The sequence below is a fragment of the Diachasmimorpha longicaudata genome, chromosome 17 (genome assembly GCF_034640455.1).
Source record: "Diachasmimorpha longicaudata isolate KC_UGA_2023 chromosome 17, iyDiaLong2, whole genome shotgun sequence".
Lineage (NCBI taxonomy): Eukaryota > Metazoa > Arthropoda > Insecta > Hymenoptera > Braconidae > Diachasmimorpha > Diachasmimorpha longicaudata.
In genome coordinates, this window is record NC_087241.1 from 1,949,037 (window position 1) to 1,963,537 (window position 14,501).

Consider the following 14,501-nt stretch of genomic DNA (forward strand, 5'->3'; position numbering starts at 1 on the left):
GACTAGGCGATTTTCGGGCACCTCATCTACACGAAGAGACAACAAATATTTTTGCCAAATATTTATTGACTTCAGAGAAATATTTATTTTTTAAAAATTGTATTTTTACAGTCCAATCGCTGGCAAAGGGAACCGAGTTAGGTTGTTCAAATTATGATAATCATATTACTCTAGAGGATGAGTACTTTATACGTGACCTTGAAAGAAACTCCATTAATAATTATTTAGTTTGTCTAAATTTTTCATTTTCTTCAGGGGAAGAATTTCAATGAATTAGTTAATATTCATTATTATTGCAGGAGTTCACTCAACATTGTAATTAATACCATGACATTCTAGAACAATATAGTTGACGCCATTCAACGTCATCATAATTGTCAGGGAATTACTCGATTTCGGAAATAAATAATTGAAAAAATAAAGACTTCCCTGACGCGAATGGATATTTAGCAAAAATAATTATTTTTCTTTCTGGAGGCGTTTCCCACCGCCGGAGTAATTCCTCGCGTCTACGTGGGGTCGTGAACAAAGAACTTTTGATGTTTTTGAAAATTGCAGTAATTCTTACAAATTTTGGTTTTTATTTTCTCTTGTTTTGCCTAATTTTGAAGGCCACTAGGTCATACACGGAGAGGAAAGTCTATGAATTTTTTGATAGTGTGATTCAGATAAAAATTAGGGTGGTGTCTTAAAATCTCGGTGCAAACTGTAAACTTGAGAAAAATTACTATGCCGCATAGTAAAAATTCAAGGTCTAATGAGCGACGAGGGGATGGACGCTAAACGGCTGATACAACAGGTCCCATTAAAGGGTCCCAACGTCGGCAATGATCGAATATATTTGACGCACATCGTTAATCAATAACAATGAGTTAACGAAAAATTGCTGTGCGGCACAGTAAAAAATGAAGGAAACCACAATAAAATTTACTGATGTAAATGCACATTTTTAAAGGATTTCTATCAATTTTCATTTAAACTAAAACGAAAAATAATATATTAGGAGTGTGAATAAGTCTTTCCCGTTTTTTTCAAATTTTGAGCCTTTATTGTGAAAAAATGGTTACAAATGAATTATTGAAAGTATTGGCCATCGTCTTCTTGCGTTTGACACGAATCTTCATCAAGCAAAGTCGCCAATTCTTGATCTTCAAAGATTTGCGGCCGCCCGGAACGCTCCTTGTCTTCCACGTCGAAATCACCACTTTTGAAGCGTCGAAACCATCCGCCAACACTTGAATCATCGACACAACCTTCTCCATAAGCTTCCTGAAGCAATCGATGCACCTCGGCAGCAGATTTCTTCAAATTGAACCAATAAAGTGAAACTTCCCGCAAATGACGTCGACTCGGCTCAAATTTCGACATTTTCACGATATCAAAAATTTATGATGCGAAAAAATTTCAACTAATGTGTTAGTGTGGAATTGTTGACAGATGAATAAGCTTTGATTATGACATATGTAGCCATTGAATACTCGCACAGTATTGGTGGCGACATCTCTTACAAAAAACGGGAAAGACTTATTCACACACCTAATACCTTCAAACTTTATAGTACTGTTTAATAAATTTTACGAAGCTGCATATGATTAATTACTAAATTTATTCCAAAATTTATGGTATTGATAGGAATTTTTATGTGTGAGTAAAAGACATTTCAGTATTCTAGCATTTTGCATCTCGATTACAGCACCCGACACCGTAATTTTTCTGCGACTTATCTCTCCGTGTACATCTTGTTGTAAAAATTCTTCGATATTTCTTCGTATTCCTTAAGTCCTAATGATTTCCTTAGAACAACTTTTTAACGATGAATTAATAATACGAGCAATCATTGACTTTATCCCTCACCAATAACCATAGAAACGTATCTTCCAATCAAAAAACCCAATGAAAAATTTACTAAAATTATTCTATTCCGTTTCTTTAAAGGATCAGGAAATATCAGCAGCATTGGCCGACATCCTATCCAACCCAGTCAACATTCTGAAGTACCAGGGGAATCCAAAAATAATGACTTTTCTCGAGAAAGCAGCTTCGAAAATTGCTGCTGCAACTGGTGCCGGTGAACAAACAGACCAGACAGGCAAGCCTACTACTGATTCCTCGACGAAGCCATCTGCACCGAGTGCCAATGACGACGTCGGCCTTGATTAAAGATGTTTTCTACGCCACCCAAAATCTCCTGTCTACGTTTCACTGGCGTTCATTGCCATAAGACCCTTTTGTTTCCCCTTTCAACATCGTCTACACATTTTTACCAGGAAAACCGCTGCTTATGGCCACGATATTATTAAATAACTGACACTACTTTTATATGAAGATGAAGAGAGAAGGCAAGACATAAACTCTAACATTTACCATTAATAATAATTTTTTTAGCAGAGACGATCGAGGAAAGTGAATAAAAATAAACTAAAATGTATCTTCTACCATAAAACAGAACATAATGTTGAGAATAAAATCAATAAAATATTATTCATGTGTTTATTTAATCAAACAAACTACAAACACGGAATGAATACATTATTAATGTGTATACAAATATGTTGAGCCAGTAAAATTATAATGAATTACCCAGAGAGAGTTAAATGTCGAGATACGCGGTAGCGTATCGGCCAAGTACACGTTTCATACGCGAAAGATCGCCGAACGCTACCAAGTATCTATACACCTCACAACTTCCCCTTCCACTACCTCCAGTCCCTTTTTCTTACTTAGTAAACTTACGCGATAATTTAGGTGAAAACTGCCCTTAGTTACGTAATATAAATCGCGTATCAGCTTTCCAGTGAACCAATTATCGGTTTTATTTATGGAATATTAACGAAAATATGCGCATATCAACGAGCTATCACGCACATTTCTCGAGTTTTTATTATGTCCATCACTAACGGGCTACATTGGAGCCGCTCAGTTGGCAGCACGCAGTGTAGTGTACTGTAGTGAAATACCTAATCGTGATTAGCCATTCGCTAGTAAGACGGTGGCGATTTTTTTTTGACCCTAGATAAAATTGTACAGTGCAGTGAAGTGCTGGTGAATGCATCCTCTCTCGTTTTTTCAGTGTGTCAACATGGCCGACAACGATCTCAACATCCCAGCTCTGGCAGTTATGGAGAATCGCGACGATCTGGTAAGCTTTCAAATATATTAATCGTCAATTTCATAATTATTAAGTTATCCGCGTCAATATTCGGAGGAGATGAGCCATGTGGTTTATCAATTGCATATGTTTTTAGGGGGGAAAACCACCGGCGTCCGTCCGCGATTTTTTAGGTTAAAATTTCACAGGGAAATGCGCGTTAGTAATTTCCGAAAAATAAAAATAAAATGGCTGTATTTTTAATTGATCAAATAAAACAAATAATTGTTAACATTAATTCAACTGTGTAGTGTGAAGTTCAGTGTGGAATCGTGTATAAATAATGAATCAGGATATTCATCAAACAAAATCATTTATCATAAAAAATATTATCACGACAATACTTTTCACTATTAGAATTCAGTAACGACGTTAAGAACGAGTACAGGTAGAGTTTTGAAACAAAATTTAATTTTTTTAATTCAGTGAATCCTGGGCCAGCGTCCGCTACCGTCTCCACTCTCACTGCCAGCTTCCTCACCACGACGCCAGCCTTCGCCAGGACCGGCGCCAAGGGAGCAAGAGGATCCTCCTCGACCTCATGTATATGACTCTAATGGACTCGTCCACCACGTGGAACTATGAAGCAAGCAGATTGCTGATCTGCAGAGGCAGATGCATCTGGAGAAGCAAACTCCTGCTCCACTGGTTCAGGATCCTCAGGAGCCTGCCTCAAGAGGTAGGGGCTTAGGGGCAGGCCCAGAGCTGGGAGAAATCTCGGCCAGAGAAATGCTCGGTATGGGCCCTATTTTTATTCTTTTAAATTTAAAAAGTCCTGCAATTTAATGAAGATAGCTACATTTTTATAAAGACCTTCCTGTAATTCTCTTTCTGTTCTCCGAATATAAGGTTTTCATTAAATTTTTGCTATCTCTTCTACATTCAGAGATATCATATTAATCTTATCTTATGGAATTCTAATCTTCTTTCATCTAGGTACTGGAGCGGACGCTATTACCAGAATAGGTCCCGTCAAAGAAGAGGAGTTACGTTCAACTTTTTTTATAGGGATTGACGAGTAATCTTCTTCCCTTATACGCTCCTCATCTTCTTCAGTCCCCACGGCGAGTCTAAGTTCACTTCACTCAATGTCAATGACTTAGTTAGGCTCACAATAATGACTCTTAATAATTTTTCTTTTTCTGTCACAGATACCTATTTTTCAATATTAAAAATTTAACTTAAAACCCAAAGATCAAACTTAATAGTTTAAGTGGGCTGATACCTCAGAAATGTTGTGATATAAAATATAAAAAAAAAGTCTGTTAACTGTTATTAAATATACAATAATGTAGCTCGATGTTAAATATGAGTAGAGTTAAAATATAATATAACGTAACGTTGTTTAAATATAATTATAAGAAAAACTGAAACGTACGAAGGTATTTGAAAATGTGGAATATCGAGATACGCGAGAGCGTATCGGCCAAGTATATATTTCGAAACCTCCAAAAAAACGGGCTGAGTGGTCCCAAGTATCTATATACGACCCAACTACCCCTTCCACTACCTCCAAAACTAATTTCCGTAACTGAGTGAAAACGCGGCAATTTACAGCAAAAATACACTTAGCTACATTACCTAAACCGCGTATCTATATTCATTTATGTTAATTTTCTCCCAAGTAAACGCGCAATTAAAAAGATCCGTGCAAAGGAACGGATTTTTTTTACATATTTTCCCCGGTGCCATTATCTCAGAAACTGAAGCTGTCAGATTTTTGTTTAAATTTGACAGCATTTGTTTCCTACGGGCGCTGTGTGGTCGGTTCGCAATCAGCGTCGCGCGCGAGAAATGAGAAGTTGGAAAAAGTGCGCTGAGAAGAGATAACCTTCCCCTAGCAATTTAAATGCTTTTCGCGCTTTTTTCGATCAGTGCGGGATTAGAATAATTGTTCATTTTCAGTGATAAATTAAAAAATAGAAATGCATAATTCGGCATCTCATGACGGTTGACACCTAACGCTTTTTCTATTTTTTTGAAAAATAGAAAAATAGAAAAATAAACTATTTTTCTAAAAAAACGCTCTTTACTGCACCTTAAAGTATAAAATGTATTTTAACAATATACTTTTCCAAAACGAGAGGTGTTTTAAAAATAATTAAGGGGAATGCCTTGGAAAAATGTGAAATCACTTCATTAATTGTTGATTATGCATACATGTGTTTTGAGAAAAAATAATGGATTATTTCACGTAGCGATTATTTTTTAGGGTAAAATGCAAGCAGCAAGTGCTGCAAAAAGAGACACGAAGATATATAAATCCTAATATCACGAAAAAATTCAAATCAAATCGATTTGGTAAAATCATCTGTCTTTATTGTGAATTGCATTCAATTCGTAACCTCAAACAGAATTAATTTGAAATTTTTAAAATTTTATTCTAGTTTTAATTTTTATTTCCAAAAAAAGCATAACTTGGCAAATTAAATGATCAATTTCTCTTAAATTGTGATATATTAATGGAAAACCTGGAAAATAAATCAATACAAAAACTAATTAATGAATTATTTACATAAATTTAAAATTCAAATAGTTGATTGGAACACTATTCGCTCACTCATGAATCAAAATTTATATTATAGAGCAATGCATCGACTAGAAAGATATATACCGTATATACTCAATAATCCTTATCCCAAATGCATAACTGAAGGAACGGAGCAAATCGAAGTAATAGTAAGGCCCTCTCATTCGAAGGTAGCTTGGGTAGTGGGAGTGTAAAATCTCTTGCCCATTTTGAAAAAATGTTTGAAATCCCCCGGAAAACAAAAAATGTTTTTGGAAAAAATGCGCCCAGCATATATTTCGATGTTATTCACTTGAAAAAAAAAATGGAAAAAGAACTTGAAACAACCATTACTTGAAAATTGAAGCCACAATTATGGAAATTTGAATAAAATACACAAATAAAAAAAGACGCGAAGCTCATTGAATTTACCAGTTGCGAAAGCTGGTGATGATAGGAGTCCATAAACCGTTTTGAGTTCTCTATGAATGTCTTGACTCAGACGAGTCCCATGATATCCTACAAAGGACATCGCAGTCAAATCGAATACTCGACTCAAATCGAAAGGGGTAAACAGTCCATTGTGAATCAAAAAATTAATCGGAAATATGGTCAGGATCAACGTACTTGGCGCGGTTACATAGCAATATAGCGACGATTTGACGGATCAAGATAGATCTATTTTAATAATGTGCTACACGGTGTTACCTGCAACCTTTTTTTTGTGTATCAGTCATGTGATTACAGAGGTCGAGTTGAAATACTTGCACTTCCTTGCGCGAGAGTGTTAGGACTTTCAGTTGGAAGGCCATGGAGACAATCACCCAAGTGTTGAAGCGGATCGCCATTTAGGTAAAAATTTACGGTTCAGTTTAGTTACGGTTTGCGTTGCGAAAGTCCTGATTCCTCTCCGGAGAGTACCTTTGACAGAAAAAACTACCCGATTCGAGTCGCGAATAGAGTCAAAAACCATTCAAAAACCCCAGGTAAGTAGCTAATTACCGTAAAATATGGATTAAAGTTAATAAATTAAGAAAAATAATAATAAATAAAGGAACATGTAGTATTTAAGGATTTCGAATATGTCGCGCCCTAGTCCCGCGAATGATAGTACGCGTTGCCACCGCCACTTGGGCGAATTCGTAAAATTCTTCATCGCGACGCAACAGGTACGAGCGGGGACACGAGGTTCCGTCATTAGAGTCCCTGTTGCATCGTGACATGCACAACATCGTCTCCGGAGGAGCTCCCAAGGAAAATCGTTCTGGAGAATCCAGCATCCCCCCAATCAGTGGAGAAATCGGTTGAACGCGACTCTCCAGAGATGGTAAGTACCAGTGCATATATTACAGTGGTGTTACCGCGGGAAAGGAGTGCTGAATCCTCGAGTTAACCTGCGTGGATCGAAATTGCGTCGCTACCTCACATGAAGGACGCGAACGACAGGACCAGCGATTCGGAGGATCGAGAAGCGTCCCAACGCCTGGAAACGCTACCTTATTTTCTAAGAACCAACATGTTACCTCAAGTCTTTGAAAAATAAAAAGATTTAGTTCAAGGAGGACGAATAAGGTGTCTCGCCAAGGCGATTGACGCAGCTACCTTTTTCTGCTACCGCATCCGTATCAAGCTACCTACTTTCGCGTAATATCTATGCTACCTATGCTATCTGAGACCTCTCCGAACGCCCGGGGCTTTTAGGGGAAAATTATGTTTTTTGTTGCGGTTTAGCTCTCTTTTAATTATTAAAAAGTGTGGAATTCCGGTTGGGCATGGGGACGCTATCTTTTTGTTACGATGATTAAAATTTATGGTTGGAATTCCCACTAACTGAATAAAATAGATGAGAGGTGTCGAACCTGGTCAATAATTAAAATCAAGCTCTCTGAGAATCGGGAATCGTTCTGCTAATTATTCAGAAGAAAACTAAATTAAATACATTAAGGAGGTCGGACAATTCTCGTTAATTAGAATCAAGTCCGCCGAAAATCGGGTATTATTTATTAATATCGCGAGCTACTTATTGTTAAAACACTTTGATAACCGCCCTCGCTCTTAAAAAATCCGGTTAGCTACTTATCTCGCTCTCTCTTGGTTTCGCGCTACCTATACCTCTTCTCTTTCTCTCTCAAATTCATGTCTAATCCCTGAATAGTCACTCACGCGACCTGGCTAAAGGGGGAAATTATTTTTGAGTAAATTCCATAGTCGAATAGATTCGCAAGAGATATTTTTTTTATTATTTAATTCAAAGAAGCTTGGATATCCTGGAGTAGATTGTTGTCATTCTATATATGAAATTATGAGGAGTGAAAATAAATTGCTGGTGATGAACCAAGTTCGAATTAACCATTTATCATCCATTATTAGTATACGCCTGTTCCTTGACTAGAATTAAAGATGAGATTATCGATTTCGATTCCGATCATGGGTTTTCGTTGTTCTTGTTTTTCTTGTCCACGAATGCATCCCTCTCTCCACGACCCACACACTGAGCAACCGCGCAGTCCCGTACCCTCGTAATCCACATTTCCGAGTATGCTTGTCGAATTCCGTTTTGTCGTTAGTGGATCTTGGAGAATAATTAGTAAGCGTTTTTGATTAAAGCCTGGTTTATCTGCGGTTCGTCGATTCCACGTAATCAAAAATTGGCTGGCGCCCTAAATTATTCAAGAGAGGACTATTGAGCTGCTAATTTTCCCCGAGATCCCGTTTATGTATTTAGTTTTTGGCGTTACGGATTTGTTAGATTACGAGAACGAAGGTAATGGTTTGGCCAAGTTTATGGAGAATCGAGTTATTTGGATGTTAGGAGATTGAGTTTTCGCTGAGGCCAAAGAAAAACCGTTACAAGCTTTTCTTTTCTTTTCGATTTGAAACGACGAAGAAAGTGGAAAAAATTTAATGAGTAAATTTTTAGTCCGAATGAAGCACGGAATATTGAACGATTCTACAATAAATAAAAATTAATTCTATTTGCTATAAATTGATGAATTTATTCTGTCCTTTTAAAGCCTCTTGATTTTCGGTGAAAACTGAATAGTTTCCAGTGAATTTTGATGATTTTTTGATTGAAGAAGATAAAAAATTGTCCAATTAATTAAGCTTCCGCTGAACACAGCATCTTCATGAAGTCCTCATAGACAAATATTTCACGACAACTCACACAAAATTAATTTCATGTTTTATTTCTTCAGTTCTCCAAGTTTTAAAAACCATCGCACAACAATTCATGCCTATCATTTACCTGAAAGTGAATTGATTATTAGGAAAATGCAGTAAATCATTTTTTTACTGAATCAACTACTGAATGTCTCGTGATTCTATATTGAATTTTTCATAAAATAAATAAAGAACAAAAGTCAATCTTATTCTCTTCTGAGTGTTGAAAGACATTTTTATGGGTTCGAATTCTGAGAAGTGTGAGGTATGGTGTTTAGGTTTGATTTCAAGTATGTAGACAAAGTGGAATGAATAGGACTCTTTGAGAGCATGTGACTGGAAGGTCCAGGGTGTTGTTTCCCTTTGTAGACGTAGTTAGTTCCTCTAAGGAATCGATATAGAGTGGACGTGTCATTTGAGTTCAAAGAATAAAATAGTTTAGATGACTTATTGAATAATTATTATTCCTTATACCCCATTTCCAATATTCTAAAATGAATTGAAATGGGTTCCATACTTCGTAAGTCGATGAGTTTCTTCCAGACAAAGTATCCATCATTTTCAAGTTGTACATTTACCATATTGTTCAACTGATGACAACGAAAGGTTATTTGATTACTTCAGGATCTTTATGAAATCTTCACCGGCGAATATCCCACAGAAGTCAGGTAAACTTTGTTCCATATTTTCAGTTTGGAATTTCCCCAAATTTTCAGTTACTATTTACCATAACCATCCCCAAGACTTTTTGACCAATCAAAGAATGAATAAGAACACGATTAAACTTTTGTTAGCTGCTGTTCGTTTGAGGATGATTTCATCAGGGCTAGTAATATTCCTCAACAACTCAGATGTCTCTTCAGCTTTTGAAAGGTTTCGATGAATATTAACTGTAATTTTTTGATGTTCACTAACACTAATTTTATTACCCTCACTGCCCTTAAACAGTGGAGTATTATTCGACGACGAAGTATCACACCTAAAATAGTAAAGTTTGTTTTTAAAATCGAAGAAAGAAATAACTGAAGCAGAAATAAATCCCATGACAGGTAATATTGGATGCGCACTTCTCAGACATGACAGGAACGCCGCTGCTGGAATGAGTTCTTCCTTTTTCTGCAGATTTACTTCTATCACTTCGTCTGCTGCCTGTGGGTGACGCTGATCTTGATCGTGATTTTGATCGTCTTCGTTGCTTCTTTACTTCTAATTCTCGAGCTCTTCTTGCCTCCCACTCTTGGATCATTTTCGCTTTACGTTTCTCGTGCTCTCGACGTCGTTCCTGTTCAATTCTCCATTCCCTTCTTTTTCTCTCCAGTTCTTTTAGTCTATCCTTGGAGAGCAAATCCCTCGGGTCCCGATGCTTTTTCGATCTGTTGTCGTTTCGTCGCATTTTCACGGACGATAAATCGATTATCAATTTAATACGCATTTAATACCCCTTTCGCATTTGAAAAAGGGACTGGAGGTAGTGGAAGGGGAAGTTGTGAGGTGTATAAATACTTGGTAGCGTTCGGCGATCTTTCGCGTATGAAACGTGTACTTGGCCGATACGCTACCGCGTATCTCGAAAGTCATTAACATTGATATCATCTACTTTGTTGAATCCAAACAAAACAACCAAATTTATCTCAAGAGTTCCTCTTCTCATTCGCTCCTGTCCCCATCCAACAACTGTTTTTTGTAAATAACACACTGCGTATTAAATTGATAATCGATTTATCGTCAGTAAAAATGCGACGAAACGACAACAGATCGAAAGAGCATCGGGACCCGAGGGATTTGTTCTCCAAGGATAGACTAAAAGAACTGGAGAGAAAAAGAAGGGAATGGAGAATTGAACAGGAACGACGTCGAGAGCACGAGAAACGTAAAGCGAAAATGATCCAAGAGTGGGAGGCAAAAAGAGCTCGAGAATTAGAAGTAAAGAAGCAACGAAGACGATCAAAATCACGATCAAGATCAGCGTCACCCACAGGCAGCAGACGAAGTTATAGAAGTAAATCTGCAGAAAAAGGAAGAACTCATTCCAGCAGCGGCGTTCCTGTCATGTCTGAGAAGTGCGCATCCAATATTACCTGTCATGGGATTTATTTCTACTTCAGTTATTTCTTTCTTCGATTTTAAGAACAAACTTTACTATTTTAGGTGTGATACTTCGTCGTCGAATAATACTCCACTGTTTAAGGGCAGTGAGGGTAATAAAATTAGTGTTAGTGAACTTCAAAAAATTACAGTTAATATTCATCGAAACCTTTCAAAAGCTGAAGAGACATCTGAGTTGTTGAGGAATATTACTAGCCCTGATGAAATCATCCTCAAACGAACAGCAGCTAACAAAAGTTTAATCGTGTTCTTATTCATTCTTTGATTGGTCAAAAAGTCTTGGGGATGGTTATGGTAAATAGTAACTGAAAATTTGGGGAAATTCCAAACTGAAAATATGGAACAAAGTTTACCTGACTTCTGTGGGATATTCGCCAGTGAAGATTTCATAAAGATCCTGAAGTAATCAAATAACCTTTCGTTGTCATCAGTTGAACAATATGGTAAATGAACAACTTGAGAATGATGGATACTTTGTCGGGAAGAAACTCATCGACTTACGAAGTATGGCACCCATTTCAATTCATTTTAGAATATTGGAAATGGGGTATAAGGAATAATAATTATTCAATAAGTCATCTAAACAATTTTATTCTTTGAACTCAAATGACACGTCCACTCTATATCGATTCCTTAAAGGAACTAACTACGCCTACAAAAGGAAACAACACCCTGGACCTTCCTGTCACATGCTCTCAAAGAGTCCTATTCATTCCACTTTGTCTACATACTTGAAATCAAACCTAAACACCATACCTCACACTTCTCAGAATTCGAACACATAAAAATGTCTTTCAACACTCAGAAGAGAATAAGATTGACTTTTGTTCTTTATTTATTTTATGAAAAATTCAACATAGAATCACGAGACATTCAGTAGTTGATTCAGTAAAAAAATGATTTACTGCATTTTCCTAATAATCAATTCACTTTCAGGTAAATGATAGGCATGAATTGTTGCGCGATGGTTTTTAAAACTTGGAGAACTGAAGAAATAAAACATGAAATTAATTTTGTGTGAGTTGTCGTGAAATATTCGTCTATGAGGACATCATGAAGATGCTGTGTTCAGCGGAAGCTGAATTAATTGGACAATTTTTGATGTTCTTCAATAAAAAAATCATCAAAATTCACTGGAAACTATTCAGTTTTCACCGAAAATCAAGAGGCTTTAAAAGGACAGAATAAATTCATCAATTTATAGCAAATAGAATTAATTTTTATTTATTGTAGAATCGTTCAATATTCCGTGCTTCATTCGGACTAAAAATTTACTCATTAAATTTTTTCCACTTTCTTCGTCGTTTCAAATCGAAAAGAAAAGAAAAGCTTGTAACGGTTTTTCTTTGGCCTCAGCGAAAACTCAATCTCCTAACATCCAAATAACTCGATTCTCCATAAACTTGGCCAAACCATTACCTTCGTTCTCGTAATCTAACAAATCCGTAACGCCAAAAACTAAATACATAAACGGGATCTCGGGGAAAATTAGCAGCTCAATAGTCCTCTCTTGAATAATTTAGGGCGCCAGCCAATTTTTGATTACGTGGAATCGACGAACCGCAGATAAACCAGGCTTTAATCAAAAACGCTTACTAATTATTCTCCAAGATCCACTAACGACAAAACGGAATTCGACAAGCATACTCGGAAATGTGGATTACGAGGGTGCGGGACTGCGCGGTTGCTCAGTGTGTGGGTCGTGGAGAGAGGGATGCATTCGTGGACAAGAAAAACAAAAACAGCGAAAACCCATGATTGGAATCGAAATCGATAATCTCATCTTTAATTGTAGTCAAGGAACAGGCGTATACTAATAATGGATGATAAATGGTTAATTCGAACTTGGTTCATCACCAGCAATTTATTTTCACTCCTCATAATTTCATATATAGAATGACAACAATCTACTCCAGGATATCCAAGCTTCTTTGAATTAAATCATAAAAAAAATATCTCTTGCGAATCTATTCGACTATGGAATTTACTCAAAAATAATTTCCCCCTTTAGCCAGGTCGCGTGAGTGACTATGCAGGGATTAGACATGAATTTGAGAGAGAAAGAGAAGAGGTATAGGTAGCGCGAAACCAAGAGAGAGCGAGATAAGTAGCTAACCGGATTTTTTAAGAGCGAGGGCGGTTATCAAAGTGTTTTAACAATAAGTAGCTCGCGATATTAATAAATAATACCCGATTTTCGGCGGACTTGATTCTAATTAACGAGAATTGTCCGACCTCCTTAATGTATTTAATTTAGTTTTCTTCTGAATAATTAGCGGAACGATTCCCGATTCTCAGAGAGCTTGATTTTAATTATTGACGAGGTTCGACACCTCTCATCTATTTTATTCAGTTAGTGGGAATTCCAACCATAAATTTTAATCATCGTAACAAAAAGATAGCGTCCCCATGCCCAACCGGAATTCCACACTTTTTAATAATTAAAAGAGAGCTAAACCGCAACAAAAAGCATAATTTTCCCCTAAAAGCCCCGGGCGTTCGGAGAAGTCTCAGATAGCATAGGTAGCATAGATATTACGCGAAAGTAGGTAGCTTGATACGGATGCGGTAGCAGAAAAAGGTAGCTGCGTCAATCGCCTTGGCGAGACACCTTATTCGTTCTCCTTGAACTAAATCTTTTTATTTTTCAAAGACTTGAGGTAACATGTTGTTTCTTAGAAAATAAGGTAGCGTTCCCAGGCGTTTGGACGCTTCTCGATCCTCCGAATCGCTGGTCCTGTCGTTGGCGTCCTTCATGTGAGGTAGCGACGCAATTTCGATCCACGCAGGTTAACTCGAGGATTCTGAACTCCTTTCCCGCGGTAACACCACTGTAATATATGCACTGGTACTTACCATCTCTGGAGAGTCGCGTTCAACCGATTTCTCCACTGATTGGGGGGATGCTGGATTCTCCAGAACGATTTTCCTTGGGAGCTCCTCCGGAGACGATGTTGTGCATGTCGCGGTGCAACAGGGACTCTAATGACGGAACCTCGTGTCCCCGCTCGTACCTGTTGCGTCGGGATGAAGAATTTTGCGAATTCACCCAAGTGGCGCTGGCGCGGCGGTGGCAACGCGTACTATCATTCGCGGGACTAGGGCGCGACATATTCAAAATCCTTAAATGCTATATGTTCCTTTATTTATCATTATTTTTCTTAATTTATTAACTCTAATCCATATTTTATGGTAATTAGCTAGTTACCTGGGGTTTTTCAATGGTTTTTGACTCTATTCGCGACTCGAATCGGGTAGTTTTTTCTGTCAAAGGTACTCTCCAGAGAGGAATCAGGACTTTCGCAACGCAATCCGTAACTAAACTAAACCGTAAGTTTTTACCCAAATGGCGATCCACTTCAACAATTGGGTGATTTTCTCCACGGCCTTCCAACTGAAAGTCCTAACACTCTCGCGCAAGTATTTCAACTCGACCTCTGTACTCACATGACCCATAAACAAAAAAAAGGTTGCAGGTAACACCGGGCAGCACATTATCTTGGCCATGAATATTCCGCGGTATTATCCTGGCCCTTGACCGAATTTTTCGTGAAGAGACCTCCAGGTACTAGCTCA

The 14,501-nt window shown here is 37.4% G+C and overlaps 3 protein-coding genes across 4 annotated transcripts in view; 2 read left to right on the top strand and 1 right to left on the bottom strand.

Moving 5' to 3' along the window:
* The window catches only part of LOC135170407 (putative protein FAM10A4), a 30,467-nt gene extending 27,986 nt beyond the window's left edge, over nt 1–2,481 (top strand). For both annotated transcript variants that reach the window (XM_064136190.1, XM_064136191.1), the window contains exon 5: nt 1,936–2,481. In XM_064136190.1, the coding sequence (XP_063992260.1) occupies nt 1,936–2,160 (225 nt within the window). In that variant the 3' untranslated portion in view covers nt 2,161–2,481. The remainder of the gene's footprint in view (nt 1–1,935) is intronic.
* Nucleotides 2,482–9,575: 7,094 nt separating this feature from the next.
* On the bottom strand, nt 9,576–10,212 carry LOC135170409 (arginine/serine-rich coiled-coil protein 2-like). The gene is made up of 2 exons (XM_064136195.1): nt 9,887–10,212; nt 9,576–9,798 (listed from the first exon to the last, which is right to left on the bottom strand). The coding sequence occupies exons 1-2, from the start codon at nt 10,210–10,212 to the stop codon at nt 9,576–9,578; spliced, it is 549 nt and encodes a 182-aa protein (XP_063992265.1).
* On the top strand, nt 9,679–13,500 carry LOC135170634 (uncharacterized). The gene is made up of 2 exons (XM_064136633.1): nt 9,679–10,784; nt 10,831–13,500. The coding sequence occupies exons 1-2, from the start codon at nt 10,554–10,556 to the stop codon at nt 11,188–11,190; spliced, it is 591 nt and encodes a 196-aa protein (XP_063992703.1). The 5' UTR covers nt 9,679–10,553; the 3' UTR covers nt 11,191–13,500.
* The last annotated feature ends 1,001 nt before the right edge of the window (nt 13,501–14,501 follow it).

Excerpts from the sequence above, each read along its gene's own strand:
- LOC135170634 (XM_064136633.1), top strand. The coding sequence starts at position 10,554 with ATGCGACGAAACGACAACAGATCGAAAGAGCATCGGGACCCGAGGGAT. Across the intron at positions 10,785-10,830 it reads CAAAATCACGATCAAGATCA|AAAAAGGAAGAACTCATTCC; the intron begins GCGTCACCCACA and ends GTAAATCTGCAG.
- LOC135170409 (XM_064136195.1), bottom strand. The coding sequence starts at position 10,212 with ATGCGACGAAACGACAACAGATCGAAAAAGCATCGGGACCCGAGGGAT. Across the intron at positions 9,799-9,886 it reads GTTCCTGTCATGTCTGAGAA|GTGTGATACTTCGTCGTCGA; the intron begins GTGCGCATCCAA and ends TTACTATTTTAG.